At 37.5% G+C, this 22,082-nt stretch overlaps 1 protein-coding gene across 1 annotated transcript in view; it reads right to left on the bottom strand.

The window, feature by feature from the left end:
* LOC135090822 (trypsin-1-like) overlaps positions 1 to 15,257 on the bottom strand; it is a 19,535-nt gene extending 4,278 nt beyond the window's left edge. Inside the window, exons 1-6 of the mRNA XM_063987900.1 lie at positions 15,116 to 15,257; positions 12,169 to 12,212; positions 11,895 to 11,965; positions 7,020 to 7,082; positions 6,053 to 6,221; positions 4,073 to 4,166 (exon numbers count right to left, since the gene is read on the bottom strand). Coding sequence (XP_063843970.1) covers positions 4,073 to 4,166; positions 6,053 to 6,221; positions 7,020 to 7,082; positions 11,895 to 11,965; positions 12,169 to 12,212; positions 15,116 to 15,154 — 480 coding nt within the window. The 5' untranslated portion in view covers positions 15,155 to 15,257. The remainder of the gene's footprint in view (positions 1 to 4,072; positions 4,167 to 6,052; positions 6,222 to 7,019; positions 7,083 to 11,894; positions 11,966 to 12,168; positions 12,213 to 15,115) is intronic.
* Between the last annotated feature and the right edge of the window lie 6,825 nt (positions 15,258 to 22,082).

Raw genomic sequence — 22,082 nt, 5'->3', positions numbered from 1 at the left:
AAAACTTTTTTAGCTAGAGATAAGATGCGAAAAATCAAGTTTAGATTGCTAGTGAAGAACAAACCCAGAATATTCAATGTAGAAGAGTGGCACTGAAGAAGAGAGGATAGTTATCTGGAAGGTTGTGTTGAGTTGATATATTGAGGAACTGAGTTATTGAGACATTGAACAATATTAATTTTGTTGTGCCTCACTCAGAAATTTTAGAGAGATCAGAATTCAGACGTTATGTGGTTTCACTGCTTCAGCTGTTTAATCCCGGTAGATTTGGAAACCTAAGAAAAGACGTGGAAAAGTGCAGGGTGGTATCATCAGTGTAGGAGTGGATAGGAGTTTGTTTAAAAGTTTGGTTTAAAAGATTATTAATGAATAGTAGGACGAGAGTGGGTGACACAACCCAGAGGAACGTCACGGTTATTTTAACAGAACGACCAGAAAGAAAACTTGAATAGAAGAATAGTTATTTAATAGTTATTTATCATTATTATTATTATTATTATTATTATTATTATTGTTATTATTATTATTATTATTATTATTATTATTATGTAAAAGGAACACCAGCCAAAGGCAACAACAAAAATAATAATAAGATACACTGATATGCCGGTACGCTAATAGGGTCCAAAACAGTACATGTAGTCAAAAATTGAAGGACAAGTGTCTTAAAACCTCCCTCTTGAAGGAATTCAAATAATAGAAATGGGGAAATACAGAAGCAGGCAGGGACTTCCAGAATTTACCATAGAAATGGATGAATAATTGAGAATACGGGTTAACTCTTGCATTAGAGTAGTGGATAGAACTGGGGTGAGAGAAAGAAGGAAGTCTTGTGCAGCGAAGCCATGTGAGGATAGGAAGCATTCAATTAGCAAAATTAGAAGACCAATTAGCCTAAAAAAAAAAAAAAAATTGTAAAAAGATAGCAAGAGATGCAACATTGCGGCGATGAGAAAGAGGCCAATGGCAGTCAGCTACAGGAGAGGAGTTGATGAGACGAAAAGATTTTGACTCCACCCTGTCTAGAAGAGCGGTATGAGTGGAACATCCTCAGGCAGGTGAAGCATACTCCATAAATGGACGGATAAGGCCCGTGTACAAAGTTTGCATCTGGATGGGTGAGTTAAACTGGAGAAAACGTCTCAGAACGCCTAACTTCATAGAATCTGTGAAGTTTTCAGTTTAAATTATAAGTAAAGGACAGACAGACAGTAAAGGATGTTCTGAGTAGAAGAGGAGGACAAATGAGTGTCACTGAAAAAGAGGGAATGCTTGTCTGGAAGACTGTGTCGAGTTAATAAATGGAAGAATAGAGTTTTTCAGGCATTTAACAATGCTAAATTTGTTCTGCCTCAATCAGAAAATTTTAGAGACATCAGAAGTCAGGCGTTCTGTGGCTTCCCTGCGTGAGCTATTTCTTTCCTGAAGGGATAGATTTCTACAAAAAGACTTGGAAAAGTGCAGGGTGGTATCATCAGCATAGAAGTGGATAGGAGAAGAACGTTGGTTAGGGGATCTTTAATGAATAGTAGGAAAAGAGTGGGTGACAGGACAGAACCCTGAGGAACACCACTGTTAATAGATTTAGAAGAATAGTGACCGTTTACCACAGCAGCTATAGAACGGTCAGAAAGGAAACTTGAGGTGAAGTTACAGAGTGGATGATAGAAGCCGTAAGAGGGTAGTTTGAAAATCAAAGCTTTGTGCCAAACTCTATTAAAAAGTTTTGATATATCTAAGGCAATAGCAAAAGTTTTACAAAATCTCTAAAAGAGGATGACAAAGACTGAATAAGGAAAGCCGGATGAACAGTAGAACACATAATGGCGAAGGTTGAGAAGTGATAGATATTTAAATATCTTCCTTTTGAGGAGAGATTAAAGAAAAAAATGATAGGCAGGAAATTAAAGCAATGGGACGATAGTTTGAGGGATTAGAACGGTCAACCTTAGGAACAGACTGAATGTAGGCTATCTTGCAGCAAGAAAGAAAGGTAGATGTTGACAGACAGAGTTGAAAGAGTTTGACTCGTTAAAGTGCAAGCACGGAAGCGCAGTTTCGGAGAGCATTGGAAGGTGACTCATCAAGTCTGAGAATTTAGGCCAGCGAGAACATGGAAAACATCATTGCAAAGAGTTTTAACAGATAGTATGAAGTAGTCAGGGGGTGGAGGAGAGGGAGGATTAAGCCCTGAATCATTGAAGGTATACTTTTTAGCAAAATTTTGATCGAGGAGATTATCTTTAGATACAGATGCGATAACAGTGCTGATATCTTAGAATAAAGGGTTAGAATAAAGGAGGAAAAGAATAGACAGAAATTACGAGGGGAGTTAGATAATGAAAAATTTTGAGATTTTCTTTTAATGAAGGAATTTTTGGCTAGTTGAAAAGGAGACAAAAATATAAAGTGCAAAAATATAAAGTGCACGAGATTCTGTTGATGGAAAGCTCAAGTACCTATTCTGGGCTATCTCTCTATCATGTATAGCACGAAAACACAGTGTGTTAAACTAAGGTTTGGAAGCTATAGGTCGAGAAAAAGAGTGAGGAACGTACGTCTCCATGCCACACACTATAACCTCTGCTGTGCGTTTGGCATACAGAGAGGGGTCTCTGACATAGAAGCAGTAGATATTCCAAGGAAAATTAGAAAATATCTGCTCAGGTCCTCCCAACTAGCAGAAGCAAAACATTAAAGGCACCTACCCTTAGGACAATCCTCGGGAGGGAATGAAGCGATAGGATAAGATACAGATATCAGATTGTGACCAGAGGGACCAGAGGAATCACCGAAACAGAGGGATTAGAGAGTAGGAAAAAATCAAGAATGTTAGGCATATCTCCAAGACGGTCTTCAGACCGTCTTGGAGATATGCCTAACATTCTTGTTTTTTTCCTACCCTCTAATCCGAGTAAGATGTTGTACCAATTGGTCAAGGTCGTGGAGGATAGAAAAAAATAAAGGCTAGTTCACCACGATGGTCAGTGAGGGGAGAGGAAATCTAAAACTGGTGGTGAACATTGAAGTGTCCAAAAATGAAGATATCTGCAAATTCGAAAAGTCAGAATGTGTGCCAGTTTAAAAGGTAAGTAGTCAAAGAATTTCTTATAGTCAGAAGAGCTAGATGAGAGGTATACAGCACAAATACATTTAGTTTGAGAGTAAATTTGAAGTCGTAGCCATATAGTGGAATACTCCGAAAATTCAAGAACTTTGGCCCGAAAGTCGGTTAAATCGGTGAGCACATAGATGCAAAAATCAGGCATTTCATTGAAAGTGACAATAGAGAAAGTAGGAAGAAGAAAAGGGGCTAATGTCAGTTGCCTCAGACTCCTATGTTTCAGTAAAAAAAAAAAAAAAAAAGAAAAGAAAAAATGAGGTTTAGTAGCAAAGAGCTGGTGTTCTACAGATTGAAAATTAGATCTAACACCGCAAATGTTGCAGATATTTATGAAAAAAAAGTTGACGATGGGGATGTCATGACAGTTATACTCTTTTGTTATTATTATTATTATTATTATTATTATTATTATTATTATTATTATTATTGTTGTTGTTGTTGTTGTTGTTGTTGTTGTTATTGTTGTTACTGTTGTTGTTGTTGTTGTTATTATTATTACTAGTAGTGGTAGTAGTAGTAGTAGTAGTAGAAGTAGTAGTGGTAGAAGTAGTAGTGGTAATAATAATAATAATAATAATAATAATAATAATAATAATAATAATAATAATATTATTATTATTATTATTATTTTTATTATTATTATTATTATTATTATTATTATTATTATTATTATTGTTATTATTATTATTATTATTATTATTATTATTATTGTTATTATTATTATTATTATTATTATTATTATTATTATTATTATTATTATCATTAATATTATCGTCATTATTAATGTGTTACTTATGTGTTCATTTTTATTTTCCTAATTGACTTTTTTTTTTTTATTAGATTAGTTAATTCATTGATTATTTAAAACATTGATTATGGAAAACTACATATTTCTTTTCCCAGAGATTACTTGAGAGTATTAGCTTATAAGTAATTCACAGAAGTTACCTGGCTTAATGCACGCCTGCTGGTGATGGAGGTTTCAGAACTTGAGTCCCATTTGTGTTCCCCAATAACGACTCTGACATTTTTCTTAGTGTTACTGGGGAAATATCACGTCACTGTTATACTATTATGGATGTGAAATTCTGCAAACATACATTTTCCATCATTCGTAGTATGCTATAACATTTGTTAGATCAGAAGAAGCCTACGTAGGGAAAAAAATAATGCCTTTTATGTCTTTAGTCATTATAATGAGTCATGTTGTCTATTGAATGTGACACCTGTATTGTATACAAAGCACTGGTGGTAGTGATGAAGTATCAGGCCCAGCAGTAATTTTCTGTTACTAATTTCTGATCGTCTTACATTTTTCTTCAACGATTCTTAACTATCCTCTTCTACATTGTAAAAACCTAAGAGGAAATTCCACATTTCATTCCTCATTAAAAACAGCTATATTGATTATATGTCTTGTGTCGCCGTCTCCAATTATTTTCCTCCCTCCAATATCTCTCTCCATAGAAAGATCTTATTCGTCTATATATCGACTACAGCTCCCATGGGCAGGGGCACTCATACAGACTATCAGTCTCACAGCCTGTCGTGAATAGCTCGCTCACTACCGCTGTTTGCATATCTTGCGAATGTACTGTTTTTTTTTCCTATGATTACAGCTACTTTAGTAAACTTGATAAGTACTCGTTAAAAACGGGTACCGTAACTCCGACGTATCAAGAGTCATCAAGACGTATATGGATAAATGAAATGAGCAGCAAAATACCGAAGCACAGGAGAAGCACAAAACCATTAAGTTATTCTACAGAAACTTCATGTCAACTGACCACAAGATAGACGAAGAAATAATAAGCATAATAAACAAGAACGTGCACCCTACCAACGCAGAGCAACAGATCAAACTTATCATCTACTATTAAACAAGAAAGTCATCCCATCTACTACTCCGAAACTCACCCAGCACAACCAAGACGCCCTTAAAGGAACACCACATCATTTACCAACACACTTGCAACAGTGAGGAGTGTGGGCCCCATTTTGTTGCCCTTGGCCAGTTTCCTTCCTACATAAAAAAATAAATAAATAAATAGATTCTTACATTGGAATGACGAGGACCTCCCTATCTTGGCTTCTCACCTGTCACCTATCCAACGGCGCTAATAAAGACTACTACGCTGCCAAGCACAACTCAAGCCTCACTCGTCAAGATTTGGAAAGTAAAACAACAGTACTTGACAGAGAAAGTGTCTATCGACTCTCATCTTCCTAGAAGCAATATACATAACAACAAAGATACCTACAATCAACAGGCAAGCAGATAACTTCCAAGTACTTCCCACAGCAAGACACAAAGGAGCACAGCTAGTCATGAGTTGACACAGACGGGCCAGTCACCACGCTTAGCTCTGCCCTCTCCCGTCGCTGTGATTCGCCAAGAGGCCCAAGACAGTATATAAACAGCCCGCTCACCAGACGCCGACCTCTTTTACTGTCTTTTTGTTTTTCACCAACATTTATCCCCTATCTTCCACTATTGTACCTCTTCCTCCCCCTACCCCTATAGTGTTATCCCCCTTTCTGAATAAACTTTTAAACCGTTAAACTGAGGCCGATCAGGCTTAGCCTGAAGATGGATCTAGGAAGATCCAAAAACGTCGCCATATGGACAAATACTCAGGAAACTTCCTGAATACCTCCAGAAAACTATACGAAAAATAGAAAACACCCACAAAATAAATAATGGACGATGTGCCTTACTTAGCTTTTAACATCGTCTGCCTCAAAGTAAACTTAAAAACTGTATGTTTTCCCACTTCTTCGCCTAGCTTCGCTGCACTGGACTTTTAACTTACTCCTACTATGATCATCTCATCATTGCAAAAATCTAATGAATATCTTCATAGTTTTTTTTTTTCAAACCTGAAATTCTCTACGTTTTTTTGTGCTACTTAATCTTTGCTTTCTTACCTATTTACACAGTGTCCTGCAGAAAGAATCCACACATCGGAGATGATGGAACCACCGCAGAAAGGTCTATTTGAATACTTGGAGACGAGTGCAACCTGCCAAGGATACTCGTGTACGGTAGTTTGCTGGCCTCCCACAATTCTGGTGACTGTATTGCGCCGGCCACACACTGCAGATGATTAAACAGTGAAATCAATGTTAGCGCTGCTTTATTAGAGGTGAGTTATTTATGAGTTCATCTGCACCTCTCAATCTCCTGACACAGTGTACTTCTTGGAGTAAATGTCCCCAGCGTGAAATATGTCCGCAAGTTTTTGGCACTGAAAGTTACTAGTATGCGCAAGGTGTGTTGCTCCTTATGAGTTTCATTAAATAACCATCACAATTTCACTCCTCCACAACATTTTTGAAAATTGCTAGTCTTTATTCCAGGGACAAGAGCTTTGCTACTTTATATGATGTAGTACTCTTTGGTAAAACCTCAAGATATATATATATATATATATATATATATATATATATATATATATATATATATATATATATATATATATATATATATATATATATATATATATATATATATATATATATATATATATATATATATATATATATATATATATATATATATATATATATATATATATATATATATATATATATATATATATATATATATATATATATATATATATATATACTAGAATCTTATCGGCTCTTCTTCTCTAAATGACTGACTGTCTTATCCTCTCTCTTATCACTTGGTATTTTTTACCGCTATTCTCACACAAACACAGCTATGCGATTTACTTTTTAATAATAAAATAGTGAAATGCAGTTACATACAGCCCAAATGCTTGGCATCATTTGGCTTCCACAGGAAGCGTTTCTTTTTACAATTACATTAAAGTATGCAAAGACTGGGAGAATGATCATTCCAATGTGAGTTATGTATTGAGCTTACCACAATTGGCCTTCTGCGACTGAGTGCCCTCGTCGTTCTTTATGAATCGGCTCGAGATTGCTGCTGAAATAGAAAACAAAGAAAGGTAAAAAAAAAAAAACCCAGATGAACTGCAGGGGTAGCCTCTACAACATATATTAGATAAGGAAACCTGTAAGAAATTTTCCTAAAGAACGGTCTGAAGAAGACAATCAAACCACAACAATGCAATCAAATTCATACTGAAGGCCATGTGCTGCCTTGTCGAAACGCCTTTTGGTTCATAAGTTTAAGGCAAACACGAGAATTACTATCATAAATACAATGCAAATGTTTAAAAAAAATACTTTGTCAAATTTATTGTTGAAATAGTCATTGCTTGAGTGTGGAAAGCCTGAACTTGAACGTTGCCAAGCAACCCGAAAAACTATCACAACATTAATAATACAGAACCGGGAATGCACAAGCTTAAGTCGTTCTGTATATATATATATATATATATATATATATATATATATATATATATATATATATATATATATATATATATATATATATATATATATATATATATATATATATATATATATATATAAAATGAAGAAGAGGCACCGACCAAACACAACAAAACTGCAATAAAAGAAAAAAAAGTTCTACTGAGGTGCCGGTCCACGGACAGAGTCGAAAACGCTAGTAAAAAAATTACAGGAAAAGTCTTATGTAACCTTCCTCTTGAAAGAGTTCAAGTCATAGAAAAGTAAAAATACATATTAAGGCAGGAAGTTCATGAGTTGGACATATACTAAAAAATGTGGGAAAGTGCAGAGTGGTATCATCAGTGTAGGAGTGAATAGGAAAAGAAGTTTCATTTAGATCATTGGTGAATAATAGGAAAAGCTAGGGTGACAGGACTGAGCCCTGAGGAACACCACCGTTAATAGATTTAGGAGAAGAACGGTGACCGTCTATCACGGCAGAAAAAAAAAAAAAAATTGTCAGAATGGAAACATAAGATGAAGTTACAGAGTGAAGAATAGAAGCCGTAGGAGAGTAGTTTGGAAATCAAAGCTGTGTGCCAGACTGTCAAAATCTTTTGATATGTCTAAGGCAACAGAAAAAAAGTTTCACCAAAATCTCTAAAACAGGATGACCAAGACTCAGTAAGGAAAGCCAGAAGATCATCAGTAGAGAAGACGTGACGAATTAATACTGGCGATCAGATTGAACGTTGTAAAATGATAAATGTTTAAGAATCTTCCTGTTGAGGATAGATTAAAAATCTTTAGATGGGCAGGAAATTAAAGCAATAGGACGGTAGTTTGAGGAATTAGAACGGCCACCCGTTTTAGGAACACACTAAACTTCCACCAAGAAGGAAAGGTAGATTTTGACAGAGTTGAAAGAGTTTGATTAGGCAAGGTGTAAGTACGGAGGCGCAGTTCCGGAGAAAAAAATAGAAGGGACTCAAACCTTCCGTGGGTTTATGCCAGCGACAGCACGGAAAACACCATTGTGAAGAATTTTAATAGGTAGCATGAAGTAGTCAGAGGGTGAAAGAGAGGTTGGAACAAGCTTTGAATCATCCAAGGGAGAGTTTTTAGATAAGAGTTGAACGAAGAGTTCTGCTTTACTAATGGATGTGATAGCAGTCAAGTTGAAATAAATTAGAGAAAGAAGAAAAATAAAAGTTATTTGAGATTTTATCATTTTTATATATAATATATTTTTATTTATTTATTTATTTATTTATTTATTATTATTTATTTATTTATTTTTTTTTTCCTTGGATAGATAGCCTTTTTTAGATACCAGAAGTTACGAGGTGAGTTAGATCTTGAAAGATTTTGACACTTTCTGTTAATGAAGGATTTTTTGGTTAGCTGGAGAACAGACTTGGCATAGTTCCGTGCAGAGATGTAAAGCGCATGAGATTTTGGTGATAGAAGGCTTAAGTACCATTTCTGGGCTACCTCTATGTCATGTATAGCATGAGAACAGACTGTGTTAAACTGAGGTTTGGGAGGTTTAGGTCGAGAAAAAGAGTGAGAAATGCACGTATCCATACCAGACACTGTCACCTCTATTATGCGCTCGGGACACAGAGACGAATCTTAGACACGGAAAGAATAGTCATTCCGAGGAATATCAGCAAAATACCTCCTCAGGCCCCTTGCCCCTCCCCAACTACCAGAAACAAAACGTTAGAGGCACCTCCGCTTAGGGGGATTCTAAGGCGTGCTTAGAGCAACAGGACAAAATACAGATATGAGACTGTGATAGGAGGAGCCCAACGAAAAAGAGAAGGTAATCGTAAGCAGAAGATTATAGATAAGGAAAAGGTCAAGAATGTTGTGCATATCTCCGAGATATTCAGGAAGATGAGTAGGGTGTTGCACCAATTGCTCTAGGTCGTGGAGAATAGCAAAGCTGAAGGCTAGTTCACCACCATGGTCAATGAAGGGAGAAGAAAGCCATAACTAGTGGTGAACATTAAAGTCTCCAAGAATGGAGAGCCCTGCAAAAGGGAAGAGAGAATGTGCTCCACTTTGAAACTTAATTAGTCAAAGAATTTCTTATAGTCAGATGAGTTACTTGAGAGGTATACAGCACAGATAAATCTAGTTTGAGAGTGACTCTGTAGTCGTAGCCAGATGGTGGAAAACTCAGAATACTCATGTGCGTGGGCACCAGAGTAGGTTAAGTCGTTGCGCACATAAACGCAACATCAAGCTTTGGATTTAAAATGAGGATAGAGAAAACAGGAGCGAAAAGAAAAGGGAGTACTGTCAGTAGCCTCAGACACCAGTGTTTCAGTGAGGAAAAGAAGATGAGGTTTAGTAGAGGAAAGGTGGTGTTCTAAAGGTTAAAAAAAATAAATAAATAAATAAAAATAAATAAATAAATAAAATAATCTAAGACCACAAATGTTGCACAAGTTAATGAAGAAAAGTTATCCTCGAATTTTTTACTATCGCTTCGGGCCTTGTTCGGGGACCAGCATCTCAGTGAGCTTTTTTTTTTTTTTATTTATTTTTGATGCTTATGGCAGGAGTCTTTTCAACTTAATGAATAAAAAAAAAAATTAAAGAACCCCAAGAAACAACACTGTCAATAGGTTGGTTTGGAAATTAAAGCCTTCAGCCAGACTCATTTAAAAATTGGATATGTCTAAGGTATCAGCAAAGGTTTCACTAAATTAAATCAAATTAAAATAGTAGGACTATAGTTTGAGTTATCAGAACGGTCGCTGTTTTTTTTTAGGAACAGAATGAATGTAAGCAAGTTAAAAAAGTTAAAGAGTTCCATTACGCAAGGTGCAAGTTTTCGAGAACAATATGAGAGACCCCTTCAGGTCAATAATTCCTCCGAGAGCTTAGGCCACATCACTACGAAGGATTTTAATGCATAGCATGAAGTAATTAGAGAGTGGAGGAGAGGGTGGAGCAAAGTTGAATTTTTTAGCAAAGGTTTCTGCGAATAATTTAGCTTTATAAATAGATAAGATGGCAGTGGTGCCATCAGGTTGAAATAAAGGAGGGAAAGATGGAGAAGCAAAGTTAATTGAGATGTTTTTGGCTAGATACCAGAATTCACGGGGGGAGTTAAAAAGTGAAAGATTTTAACACATTCTATTATTAACAAAATTTTTGGGTAGTTGGAGAACAGACTTGACATGATTCCGGATCGAAATATAAAACGCATGAGATTCAAGTGATTGAAAGGCCCACCTTTTGTGAGCCATCTCTCTATCATGTATAGCACAGCAACAGTTTGTGTCAAACTAAGATTTACAAGGTGTAGGTCGAGAGAAAGAATAATGAAAGTATAACTCCATGCCAGAGACTACTACCTCTGTTATGCGCTTAGCACACAGAGACGGGTCTCTGACAAAGAATAATTGTCATTCCAAGGAAAATCAGCATAATACCTTATCAGGTTCTTCCATTTAGCAGAGGCAAACCGCCAGAGGCATCTCCGCTTTGTAAGATCCAGAGGAAGAATTGTAGCAACAGGACAAGATACAGATATTAAATAATGATCGGACGAGCCCAACGGAGAAAACAGGGAGACAGAAGAAGTAGAAGGATTTGAGGTTAGGAAACGGTCAAGAATGTTGGGTGTATCTCCAAGACGGTCAGGAATAAGAGTAGGATGTTGCACTAGTTGCCCTAGGTCGTCGAGGATTACAAAGTTGAAGACTAATTCACCAGGATGATCAATGAAGGGAGAGGAGAGCCAAAGTTGGTGGTGAACATTCTGGTCTCCAAGAATGGATCTCTTCGGAAAAGGGAAGGGAGTCAGAATGTGCTCTACTTAGGAAAAGAACTCTCGAAAGATTCAAGAGCGTTGGTAGGAGAGCAAGTTAAGTCGTTGGGCACACAGATGAAACATACAGGTTTGGATTGAAAATGAGGATACAGAAGTAGGAAGGAACAGAAAAGGACTTACTGTCAGTTACCTGAAACACCTGTGTTTCAGTGAGAAAAAAAAAAAATGAGGTTGAGGTTTCAGTGAAGTAAAGTCCATGCAGTTTTGTATGAAGGAAGAGAGTTGTGTTTAGAAGGTAGGCAGTGACTTCCCCTTTGTTTTGTGAGATAAAAAGGGAAATGTTCAGCAAGGACACAGTTGGGTTATGGTAAGTTTTAAGCACCCAGCTGATCCAGTGCTTCAGACCCCACGAAGTAATTATCGTTTCGGCAGGTATCTACTACTTCCTATCTTGCACACACACAAAGTCTCATAATATGTGTTAATCCATAAGTCTTACAGTTCTGATTTAATGAGTCTTAACAAAGGATACCAATATATCAAAATCAATGAGCACAAAACATCATCCTTTGAGCGGAAATGATTACTCTTGCTACAAGAGATTCTGAACGTGTAATTATGACTCACCTTCCTTTGGTTCGATGTAGTCTCCTTCGCTACCCGAGAGGTTGGTTTCGGAGGGCGACAGCTCTCTGAAACTATGAGAGTCACTAGAACATACGAAGGTAAATGGATTATTTGTGTATAAGTGAAATAAATACTAAGCTGCAGCACAGGCAAGTTTTATTGTGTATTGATTATGAATGAACGTGTCAGCATCTATTTTTCGCTATCTTATTTATTTATTTATTTATTTTTTTCATACAAATTGATATGGATGTTGAGGAAAAAAATTACTTACTCTTCGAAAGGGATCTTGAGGCCGTTGATGTTACCCCATCCGCACTGCAAAGGATATGCATGACGTCTTGCTAACTAGTTATAACTTATAATTATATTAGCACACACATTTGAATGATAAAAAAAATATCAATGTTGTTCGTACGGGTTTGCCTGCCTCTTTTGGCAAACTGAATGATGTGTGAACACTGACGATGACGAGACACACATGGAATGTTCGGGAATGATTGACTGCATTAAAGGAAATGAGAGTGAGGTGAGGTGCGGGAGTTAAAGGAAGAGTTGTGTGGTGTACTGTTGATGAGAGAAATAATTGAAAATTAAAAGCAGATGATGAGATATCAAACAAACATGTGATTGACGCTCTTTCTGTGAGAGTGATGTCAGACTACTATTCATTAGTTAAAATTAAAATGGAAGATAGATGGAAATATAATACCAATACTGATAAAGAGAGAAAAAGTAAGTACGATACTGGCTAGTGAAATGTTAGCCAGGAAGGAGAATAGAGAGGGGTATAAAAAAAAAAAATAGGCATGTGAAAGACTAAGACAAGGCAGGACGGTAGTTTGGAGGGAATGAAATGTAGAGGTCTTTAAAGTATTCAAGGATATAGTGGCTATAGCAGCACCATAAGTGGTGGGGTACAGAAAACTCAGGGGTGAAATAAGAGATTACGAATGCTGTTAAAAGAGAAAAAAAATAAAACACGTCTTTCGAGAAAATGTTGCAGAAAAAAAAGTGGCATAGGAAACCAAAATTATCAGAAAAAAAAACAGTACTGGTTTTGGAACATTACCATGATTGAAATGGCAAGATGTTATGAGAATAAGTTGTTTTGGAAGGAAGTAAGTAGAGGAGAATGGAAGTACGAGAATGAAGAGAGAGGATGGAGATCTTGTAAGTAGCAAAGAGATACTGGAACCATGGAAGGTGTGTGGAAAAGACGAAACAGTAAGGGAGGCAGTAATATTCATAATATAGGTATGAAAGCAGGTGGAGATGGAACCTATATTTAGCGAATAATTAGTAAAGATGAGGTTCAGAAAGCGATAGTTGGGTTAAAGTGTGGCAAAGCTATGGGCATACATAGAATAACTGTAGAAAAAAAAAAAAGTATAGCGAGGAAGTTGTAGTGGTTTGATGCTTATAATGTGCGAACTGGGATAGAGGGAAGAATCGCTAAATGACTACAGGAAGGCAGTTATTCTATTTATCTATGTATATATGTATATATATATTTTTTTTATGCAGGAAGGACACTGGCCAAGGGCAACAAAAATCTGATAAAAAAAAATGCCCACTGAAATGCCAGTCACATAAAAGGGTCAAAGCAGTGGTCAAAAATTGGTGGATAAGTGTCTTGAAACCTCTCTCTTGAAGGAATTCAAGTCATAGGAAGGTGGAAATACAGAAGCAGGCAGGGAGTTCCAGAGTTTACTAGAGAAAGGGATGAATGATTGAGAATACTGGTTAACTCTTGCGTTAGAGAGGTGGACAGAATAGGGGTGAGAGAAAGAAGAAAGTCATGTGCAGCGAGGCCGCGGAAGGAGGGGAGGCATGCAGTTAACAAGATCAGAAGAGCAGTTAGCATTAAAATAGCGGTAGAAGACAGCTAGATATGCAACATTGCAGCGGTGAGAGAGAGGCTGAAGACAGTCAGTTAGAGGAGAGGAGTTGATGAGACGAAAAGCTTTAGATTCCACCCTGTCAAGAAGAGCAGTATGAGTGGAACCCCCCCAGACATGTGAAGCATACTCCATACATGGACGGATAAGGCCCTTGTACAGAGTTAGCAGCTGGGGGGGTGAGAAAAACTGGCGGAGACGTCTAAGAACACCTAACTTCATAGAAGCTGTTTTAGCTAGAGATGAGATGTGAAGTTTCCAGTTCAGATTATAAGTAAAGGACAGACCGAAGATGTTCAGTGTAGAAGAGGAGGACATTTGAGTGTCATTGAAGAAGAGAGGATAGTTGTCTGAAAGGTTGTGTCGAGTTGATAGATGGAGGAATTGAGTTTTTGAGGCATTGAACAATACTAAGTTTGCTCTGCCCCTATCAGAAATTTTAGAAAGATCAGAAGTCAGGCGTTCTGTGGCTTCCCTGCGTGATATGTTCACCTCCTGAAGGGTTGGACGTCTATGAAAAGACGTGGAAAAGTGCAGGGTGGTATCATCAGCGTAGGAGTGGATAGGACAAGAAGTATGTATGTATGTATATATATATATATATATATATATATATATATATATATATATATATATATATATATATATATATATATATATATATATATATATATATATATATATACTCTCTGAGTCTAATGAGACTTTTGACCGAGACTAATGAGAGTGAGTGAGGTGAAGCTCAGTGAGACCCAAGGAGGTTCCTGAAAATGAAATGTCTGTGTGGATCATATTTTGCAATTAAATTTACAATAAACAACAGTTTATGAAAGGATGAAAAATTGTATGCAGCTTTCATGGATCTACAGAAACCATAAAGTTGATAGATAAGGTAAACACACAAATTTTTGTGATGTTCTTCAAATTTACAATGTAGGGGGCCGTTAATGAAAAAAAAAAATTCACAAAGATATAAACACGTGTAGCCCTGATGGCTTCTTGCAGCTTCCTTTATTTTTTATGTTCTATATTTTTAAAAGTAAGAAATGTGTAATACCGATGATTAATCATACAGTTCTTTTCATCTTACGTTGGGTCACGAGGCAATGGCCAAGTATGTTGCGTTATTGATAATGACACTGTTTGCTATTATTACATTTCCTGCTATTAGACAGCTAAAGAATTGCAATGTTTTAAAATCGCAATTTAAAAGCATAACACTAATAGTGTGGCAGAAAAGATCTAGATATACGTTATGTAATATTGCCGACTGATGTCTTCGCTATAGTTACTCAGCGGAGGATATAACAAGTGACTCACCATCATGAAGACCGCCAAAATCAGCAATGTAAAGCGCATGGCGCCGGTAACACACGTATGTCTATGGAGGTGAAACCTGCTGCCACGACACTGTTGGCAAAGAAAGGTAGTGAACGACAGCTGCCCTGGACTTAAATATCCATCAGTTGGTCTTTCAATTTTCCTTCCTATTCAAGTGTGAAGTGAATATACTTTTGATATTTAAATAACTCAGTTTGTGCTATATACCCATTTTTAAATGTATAAAATGGATGTCCTTTTCATATGTCAATGAGTTAGGTTTGTACATTAAAAATTCAGATTTCTGGAAAGAATTTCGTTTTCGTTTATACAATATAAATGTATTTCAATATATATATACATATATATATACATATATATATATATATATATATATATATATATATATATATATATATATATATATATATATATATATATATATATATATATATATATATATATATATATATATATATATATATATATATATATATATATATATATATATATATATATATATATATATATATATATATATATATATATATATATATATATATATATATATGTATTGAACCTTCTGAGTTTTCCACCATCTGACTACGACTACAGAGTCACTCTAAAACTAAATTTATCTGTGCCGTATACCTTTCGCTTTACTCCTCAGACTATAAGAAATTCTTTGACTAATTAACATCCAAAGAGGAACACATTCTGACTCTTCCCTTTTGAGGAAACCTCCATTATTGGAGACTTCAATGTTCACCACCAGCTTTAGCTTTCCCCTCCCTTCACTCACCATCCTGGTCACCTAGGCTTCAAATTTACTATCCTCCATGACCAACAATTGGTACAATCTACTGACCATCTAGGAGATACGCTCAACATTCTTGACCTTTTCCTAACCTTCTGCTTATAATGTCACCCCCTGTTCTCCTTTGGGCTCTTCTGATCACAATCTCATATCTGTATCTTGTCCTATCGCTCCAATCCCTCCTCAAAATCCCCCTAAACGGAGTTGGCTGTGGCATTTTGCCTCTGCTAGTTAAGGGGACCTGATTAGGTATTTTATCGATGTTCCTTGGAATGACTACTGCTTCCGTGCCAGAGGTTCATCTCTGTATAAGAACAGAACACCATAAGAAATAAGGTAAGCTGCAAGAAGCGACCAAGCTTATATATATATATATATATATATATATATATATATATATATATATATATATATATATATATATATATATATATATATATATATATATATATATATATATACTAAACCTCATCTTCTTAACCTGTCCTCATGCCCACTTTCTTGAACCTTCTGAGTGGCAGTCCCTGTATCAAATTATACCTACTTATTTCCACCTATCAGCCCCATCCATAAACCTGTCTCATCTTCTCTTCAAGTTCCCTAATGTGTTTCACTAACAACATGATTACTAAGTCCGTTCCACTTATCTACCACTCTATTTGAGAACCAATTTCTTTTTTTTTAGTAAATTTTTCAAGCATGAACCTGTTATTTCTTGTTCTATCGTGGTTGCTAATCATAAGAATTTTGCTTACATCCCCTCTTGTTATAACCCTTAAAACACTTAAATACTTCTATCCCCTTAACCTACGTCTCTCTAAAGAATATAAATTTAACAGCTTCAACCTCGCGTCGTAAGGAATGCTTCTCATCCCCTATATCCTTTTAGTCATTTTCCTCTGTACTGATTCTAATAGCCCTATATCTTTCTTGTAATGTGGGAACCAGAACTGCACGGCGTAGTCTAGATGAGGTCTGACCAGCGGCAAATATAACTTAAATATTACTTCGAGCTTACTGCTTTTAACACTCCCAAAAAATAATTCTAATACCCTATTTCCCTTGTTTCTGGCCTCTATGCATTGTTTTCCTAGATGGAGTTCAGAGCTAACTAGAATTCCTAAATCTTTCTCATACCCTGTACCTACCAAAGTTTCGTTGCTTATTGTGTATCTACTGTGTTGGTTTCCTCTACCTACGATAAATACTTTGCATTTGTAGACATTAAACTGCATTTGCCATCTATCCGTCCATTCATTCATCCTCTCTAAATCTTACAAGGGAACAGTCACAGACTGTCCTCTAAAGACAACTCTCTTCCTCCACACAAAACTTCAAGCACATAATAACACACACACCCTTCACTCAAAATTTCAAAATCATAAAGGCGATTCCTACACCAGGCTCGGAGTCCCCATCTGGTGAGGGTACCACAAATGTCCTCAGGTCAGACATTTGTCCGACATTTCTGACAATGCCCCTAAGTGTGTTAACACCCCCCTCAACTTTTTTCTTTATTAACTTTGCAACATTCGCGGTCTAAGATCTAATCTTTTAAACCTAATCTTCTTTTCCTCACTGACACTCAAGTGTCTGAGGCAACTGACAGTAGCCCCTTTTCTGTTCCATCCTTTCTCTATCCTCATTTTCGATTATGTGCGCAAAAACTTAACGTGCTCTCGTGTCCACGCTACTGAATCTTCCGAGTTTTCCACCATCTGGCTACGACTACAGAGTCACTCTCAAACTAAATTTATCTGTGATGTATACTTCTCACCTAACTCTGACGATAAGAAATTCTTTGACTACTTAACTTCCAAAGTGGAGCACATTTTGACTCTCTTTCATTTTGCAGAGATCACCATTCTTAGAGACTTCAATGTTTACCACCAGCTTAGGCTTTCCTTCCCCTTCACTGACCATCCTGGTGAACTAGCCTTCAACTTTGCTATCCTCCAGGACCTAGAGCAGTTGGTGCAACATCCTTCTCGTATTTCTGACCGTCTTGGAGATACGCCCAACATTCTTGATCTTTTCCTAACCTCTAATCCTGCTTATACTGTCACCCTCTCCTTTTCGTTGGGCTCCTCCGATCACAATATCATATCTGTATCGTGTCCTATCGGTCCAGTCCCTCCTCAGGATCCTTGGAATAACTACTGCTTTCTTGTCAGAGAGCCGTCTTTATGTCCCGAGAGCATAACATAAACAGACGTGATGGTGTTTGGCATGGAGGCGTACATTCCTCACTCTTTTTCTCGATCTAAACTTTCCAAATTTTGGTTTAACACAGCTTGTTCTCTTGCTATACATGACAGAGAGGTGGCCCAGAAAACGTACTTAAGCCTTCCATCACCAGAATTTTATGCACTTTATATTTCTGCCCGGAGCCATGCCAAGTCTGTTCTCCAACTAGCCAAAAACTTCTTCATTACCAGAAAGTATCAAAATCTTTCAAGATCTAACTCCTCTCGCGACTTCTGACACCTAGCCAAAAATATCACCAATAACTTTGATTCCTCTTCTTTCCCTCTTTTATTTCAACCAGATGGCAGCACTGCTATCACAGTTATTTCTAAAGGTGAAGTCTTCGCTCAAACCTTTGCTAAAATCGCTACCTTGGACAATTCTGGGCTTGTTCCTCCTTCTTCTCCACTCTCTGACTACTTTATGCTACATATTAAAATTCTTTGCAATGATGTTTTCCATGTCTTTGTTGGCCTATACTCTTCGAAGGCTTAATGGCCTGAAGGCGTCCCTCATATTGTTCTCCGAAACTGTGCCTCCGTGCTTCCACCTTGCCTAGTCATACTCTTTCAGCTCTGTCTGTCAACATCTACCTTTTCTTCTTGCTGGAAGTTTTCCAACATTCTGCTTGGTCCTAAAAAGTGCGACCGTTCTAATCCCTCAAACTACCGTCTTATTGCTTTAATTTCTTGCCTATTTAAAGTTTTTGAATCTATCATCAACTGGAAGATTCTTTAATATATACCACTTCACAACCCTCTATCTGATCGCCAATATGGGTTCCGTGAAGGGCGCTCTACTGATGATCTTCTGGCTTTCCTTACTGAGTCTTGGTCATCCTCTTTTAGAGATTTTGGTGAAACTTTTGCTGTTCCCTTGGACATATCAAAAAATTTTGATAGAGTCTGGCACAAAGCATTAATTTTTAAACTATCCTCCTATGGCTTCTCTCCTTCTCTCTGTAATTTCATCTCAAATGTCCTTTCTTTCTTCTCCTAACTCTATTAACCGTGGTGTTCGTCAGGGTACTGTCCTGTCACCCACTCTCTTCTTATCATTTATTAGTGATCTTCTAAACCAAACTTCTTGTCCTATCCACTCCTCCGGTGATGATATTACCCTGCACTTTTCCATGTCTTTTCGTAAACATTCAACCCTTTAGGAAGTAAACATTTCACGCAGGGAAAACACAGAAAGCCTGGCTTCTGATCTTTCTAAAATTTATGACTCGGGCAGAGCAAACCTGGTATTGTTTAATGCCTCAAAAACTTAAATCCTCCATCTGTCAACTCAACACAACCTTTCAGACAAATATCCTCTTTTCTTCAATGTCACTCAACTGTCCCCCTCTTCTAAACTGAACATCCTCGGTCTTTCATTTACTTATAATCTGAACGGGAAACTTCACATTTCAAGCTAAAACAGCTTCTATGAATTTAGGTGTTCTGAGACGTCTCCATCAATTTTTCTCAATCCCCCGGCTGTTAACTCTGTACAAGGGCCTTATCCGTCCATGTATGAAGCATGTATGAAGTAGTAGGAGGAGGCAGTAGACACCTACCGAAACGATAATTACTCCCAATGAGGTCTAAGGCACTGTTCAGGGGGTGCTGTGAATTTATCATTAAACCCAGCTGTGACCTCACTGAACGTTTCCCTTTGTGTCTCACAACACAAGGGGGCAGTCACAGCCTGCCCTCTAAAGACAACTCTCTTCCTCCACACAAAACTACAAGCACCTAATAACACACACACCCTCCACTCAAAAATTTTAAAATCATCATGGCGACTCCTACACCAGCCTCGGAGTCCCCATCTGGGGAGAGGACTATAAATGTCCCCAGGTCGGACTGCCTTTCTGTCAACGACCATAAGTGTCTTGACACCCCCCTCAACTTTTTCTTCATTAACTTCTGCAACATTCGCGGTCTAAGATCTAATTTTCAATCTGTAGAACACCAGCTCTTCTCTTCTAAACCTCATCTTCTTTTCCTCACTGAAACTCAGGTGTCTGAGGCAACTGACAGTAGCCCCTTTTCTGTTCCCTCCTGCTTTCTCTATCGTCATTTTCGATCCAAAGCTGGATGCTGCGTTCATGTGCGCAATGACTTAACCTGCTCTCGTGCCCACGCTCTTGAATCTTCCAAGTTTTCCACCATCTGGCTACGACTACAGAGTCATTCTCATACTAAATTTATATGTGCTGTAAACCTCTCACCTAACTCCTCTTATTATAAGAAATTCTTTGACTACTTAACTTCCAAAGTAGAGCACATTCTGACCCTCTTCCCTTTTGCAGAGATCTCCATTCTTGGAGACTTCAATGTTCACCACCAGCTTTGGCTTTCCTCTCCCTTCACTGACCATCCTGGTGAACTAGCCTACAACTTGGCTATCCTCCATAACCTAGACAATTGGTGCAACACCCTACTCGTATTCCTGACCGTCTTGGAAATTTTTTTTTTTTTTTTATGTAGGAAGGATACTGGCCAAGGGCAACAAAAATCTAATAAAAAAATGCCCACTGAAATACCAGTCCCATAAAAGGGTCAAAGCAGTGGTCAAAAATTGGTGGAAAAGTGTCTTGAAACCTCCCTCTTGAAGGAATTCAAGTCATAGGAAGATGGAAATAGAGAAGCAGGCAGGGAGTTCCACAATTTACCAGAGAAAGAGATGAATGATTGAGAATACTGGCTAACTCTTGCGTTAGAGGTGGACAGAATAGGGGTGAGAGAAAGAAGAAAGTCTTGTGCAGCGAGGCCGCGGAAGGAGAGGAGGCATGCAGTTAGCAAGATCAAAAGAGCAGTTGGCATGAAAATAGCCGTAGAAGACAGCTAGATATGCAACATTGCGGCGGTGAGAGAGAGGCTGAAGACAGTCAGTTAGAGGAGAGGAGTTGATGAGACGAAAAGCTTTTGATTCCACCCTGTCTAGAAGAGCAGTATGAGTGGAAACCCCCAGACATGTGAAGCATACTCCATACGTGGACGGATAAAGCCCTTGTACAGAGTTAGCAGCTTGGGGGGTGAGAAAAAGTGGTGGAGACGTCTCAGAACACCTAACTTCATAGAAGCTGTTTTAGCTAGAGATGAGATGTGAAGTTTCCAATTCAGATTATAAGTAAAGGACAGACCGAGGATGTTCAGTGTAGAAGATGGGGACAGTTGAGTGTCATTGAAGAAGAGGGGATAGTTGTCTGGAAGGTTGTGTCGAGTTGATAGATGGAGGAATTGATTTTTTGAGGCATTGAACAATACCAAGTTTGCTCTGCCCCAATCAGAAATTTTAGAAAGATCAGAAATCAGGCGTTCTGTGGCATCCCTGCGTGATATGTTTACCTCCTGAAGGGTTGGACGTCTATGAAAAGACGTGGAAAAGTGCAGGGTGGTATCGTCAGCATAGGAGTGGATAGGACAAGAAGTTTGGTTTAGAAGATCATTAATGAATAATAAGAAGAGAGTGGGTGACAGGACAGAACCCTGAGGAACACCACTGTTAATTGATTTAGGAGAAGAACAGTGACCGTCTACCACAGCAGCAATAGAACGGTCAGAAAGGAAACTTGAGATGAAGTTACAGAGAGAAAGATAGAAACCGTAGGAGGGTAGTTTGGAAATCAAAGCTTTGTGCCAGACTCTATCAAAGGCTTTTGATATGCCCAAGGCAACAGCAAAAGTTTCACCAAAGTCTTTAAATGAGGATGACCAAGACTCAGTAAGGAAAGCCAGAAGATCACCAGTAGAGCGGCCTTGACGGAACCCATACTGGCGATCAGATAGAAGGTTGTGAAGTGATAGATGTTTAAGAATCTTTCTGTTGAGGATAGATTCAAAAACTTTAGATAAGCAGGAAATTAAAGCAATAGGACGGTAGTTTGAGGGATTAGAGCGGTCACCCTTTTTA

This window comes from Scylla paramamosain, chromosome 36, assembly GCF_035594125.1.
Source record: "Scylla paramamosain isolate STU-SP2022 chromosome 36, ASM3559412v1, whole genome shotgun sequence".
Classification (NCBI taxonomy): domain Eukaryota; kingdom Metazoa; phylum Arthropoda; class Malacostraca; order Decapoda; family Portunidae; genus Scylla; species Scylla paramamosain.
Note: the sequence above shows the minus strand (reverse complement) of the source record. Positions and strands in the feature narration are given on the sequence as shown.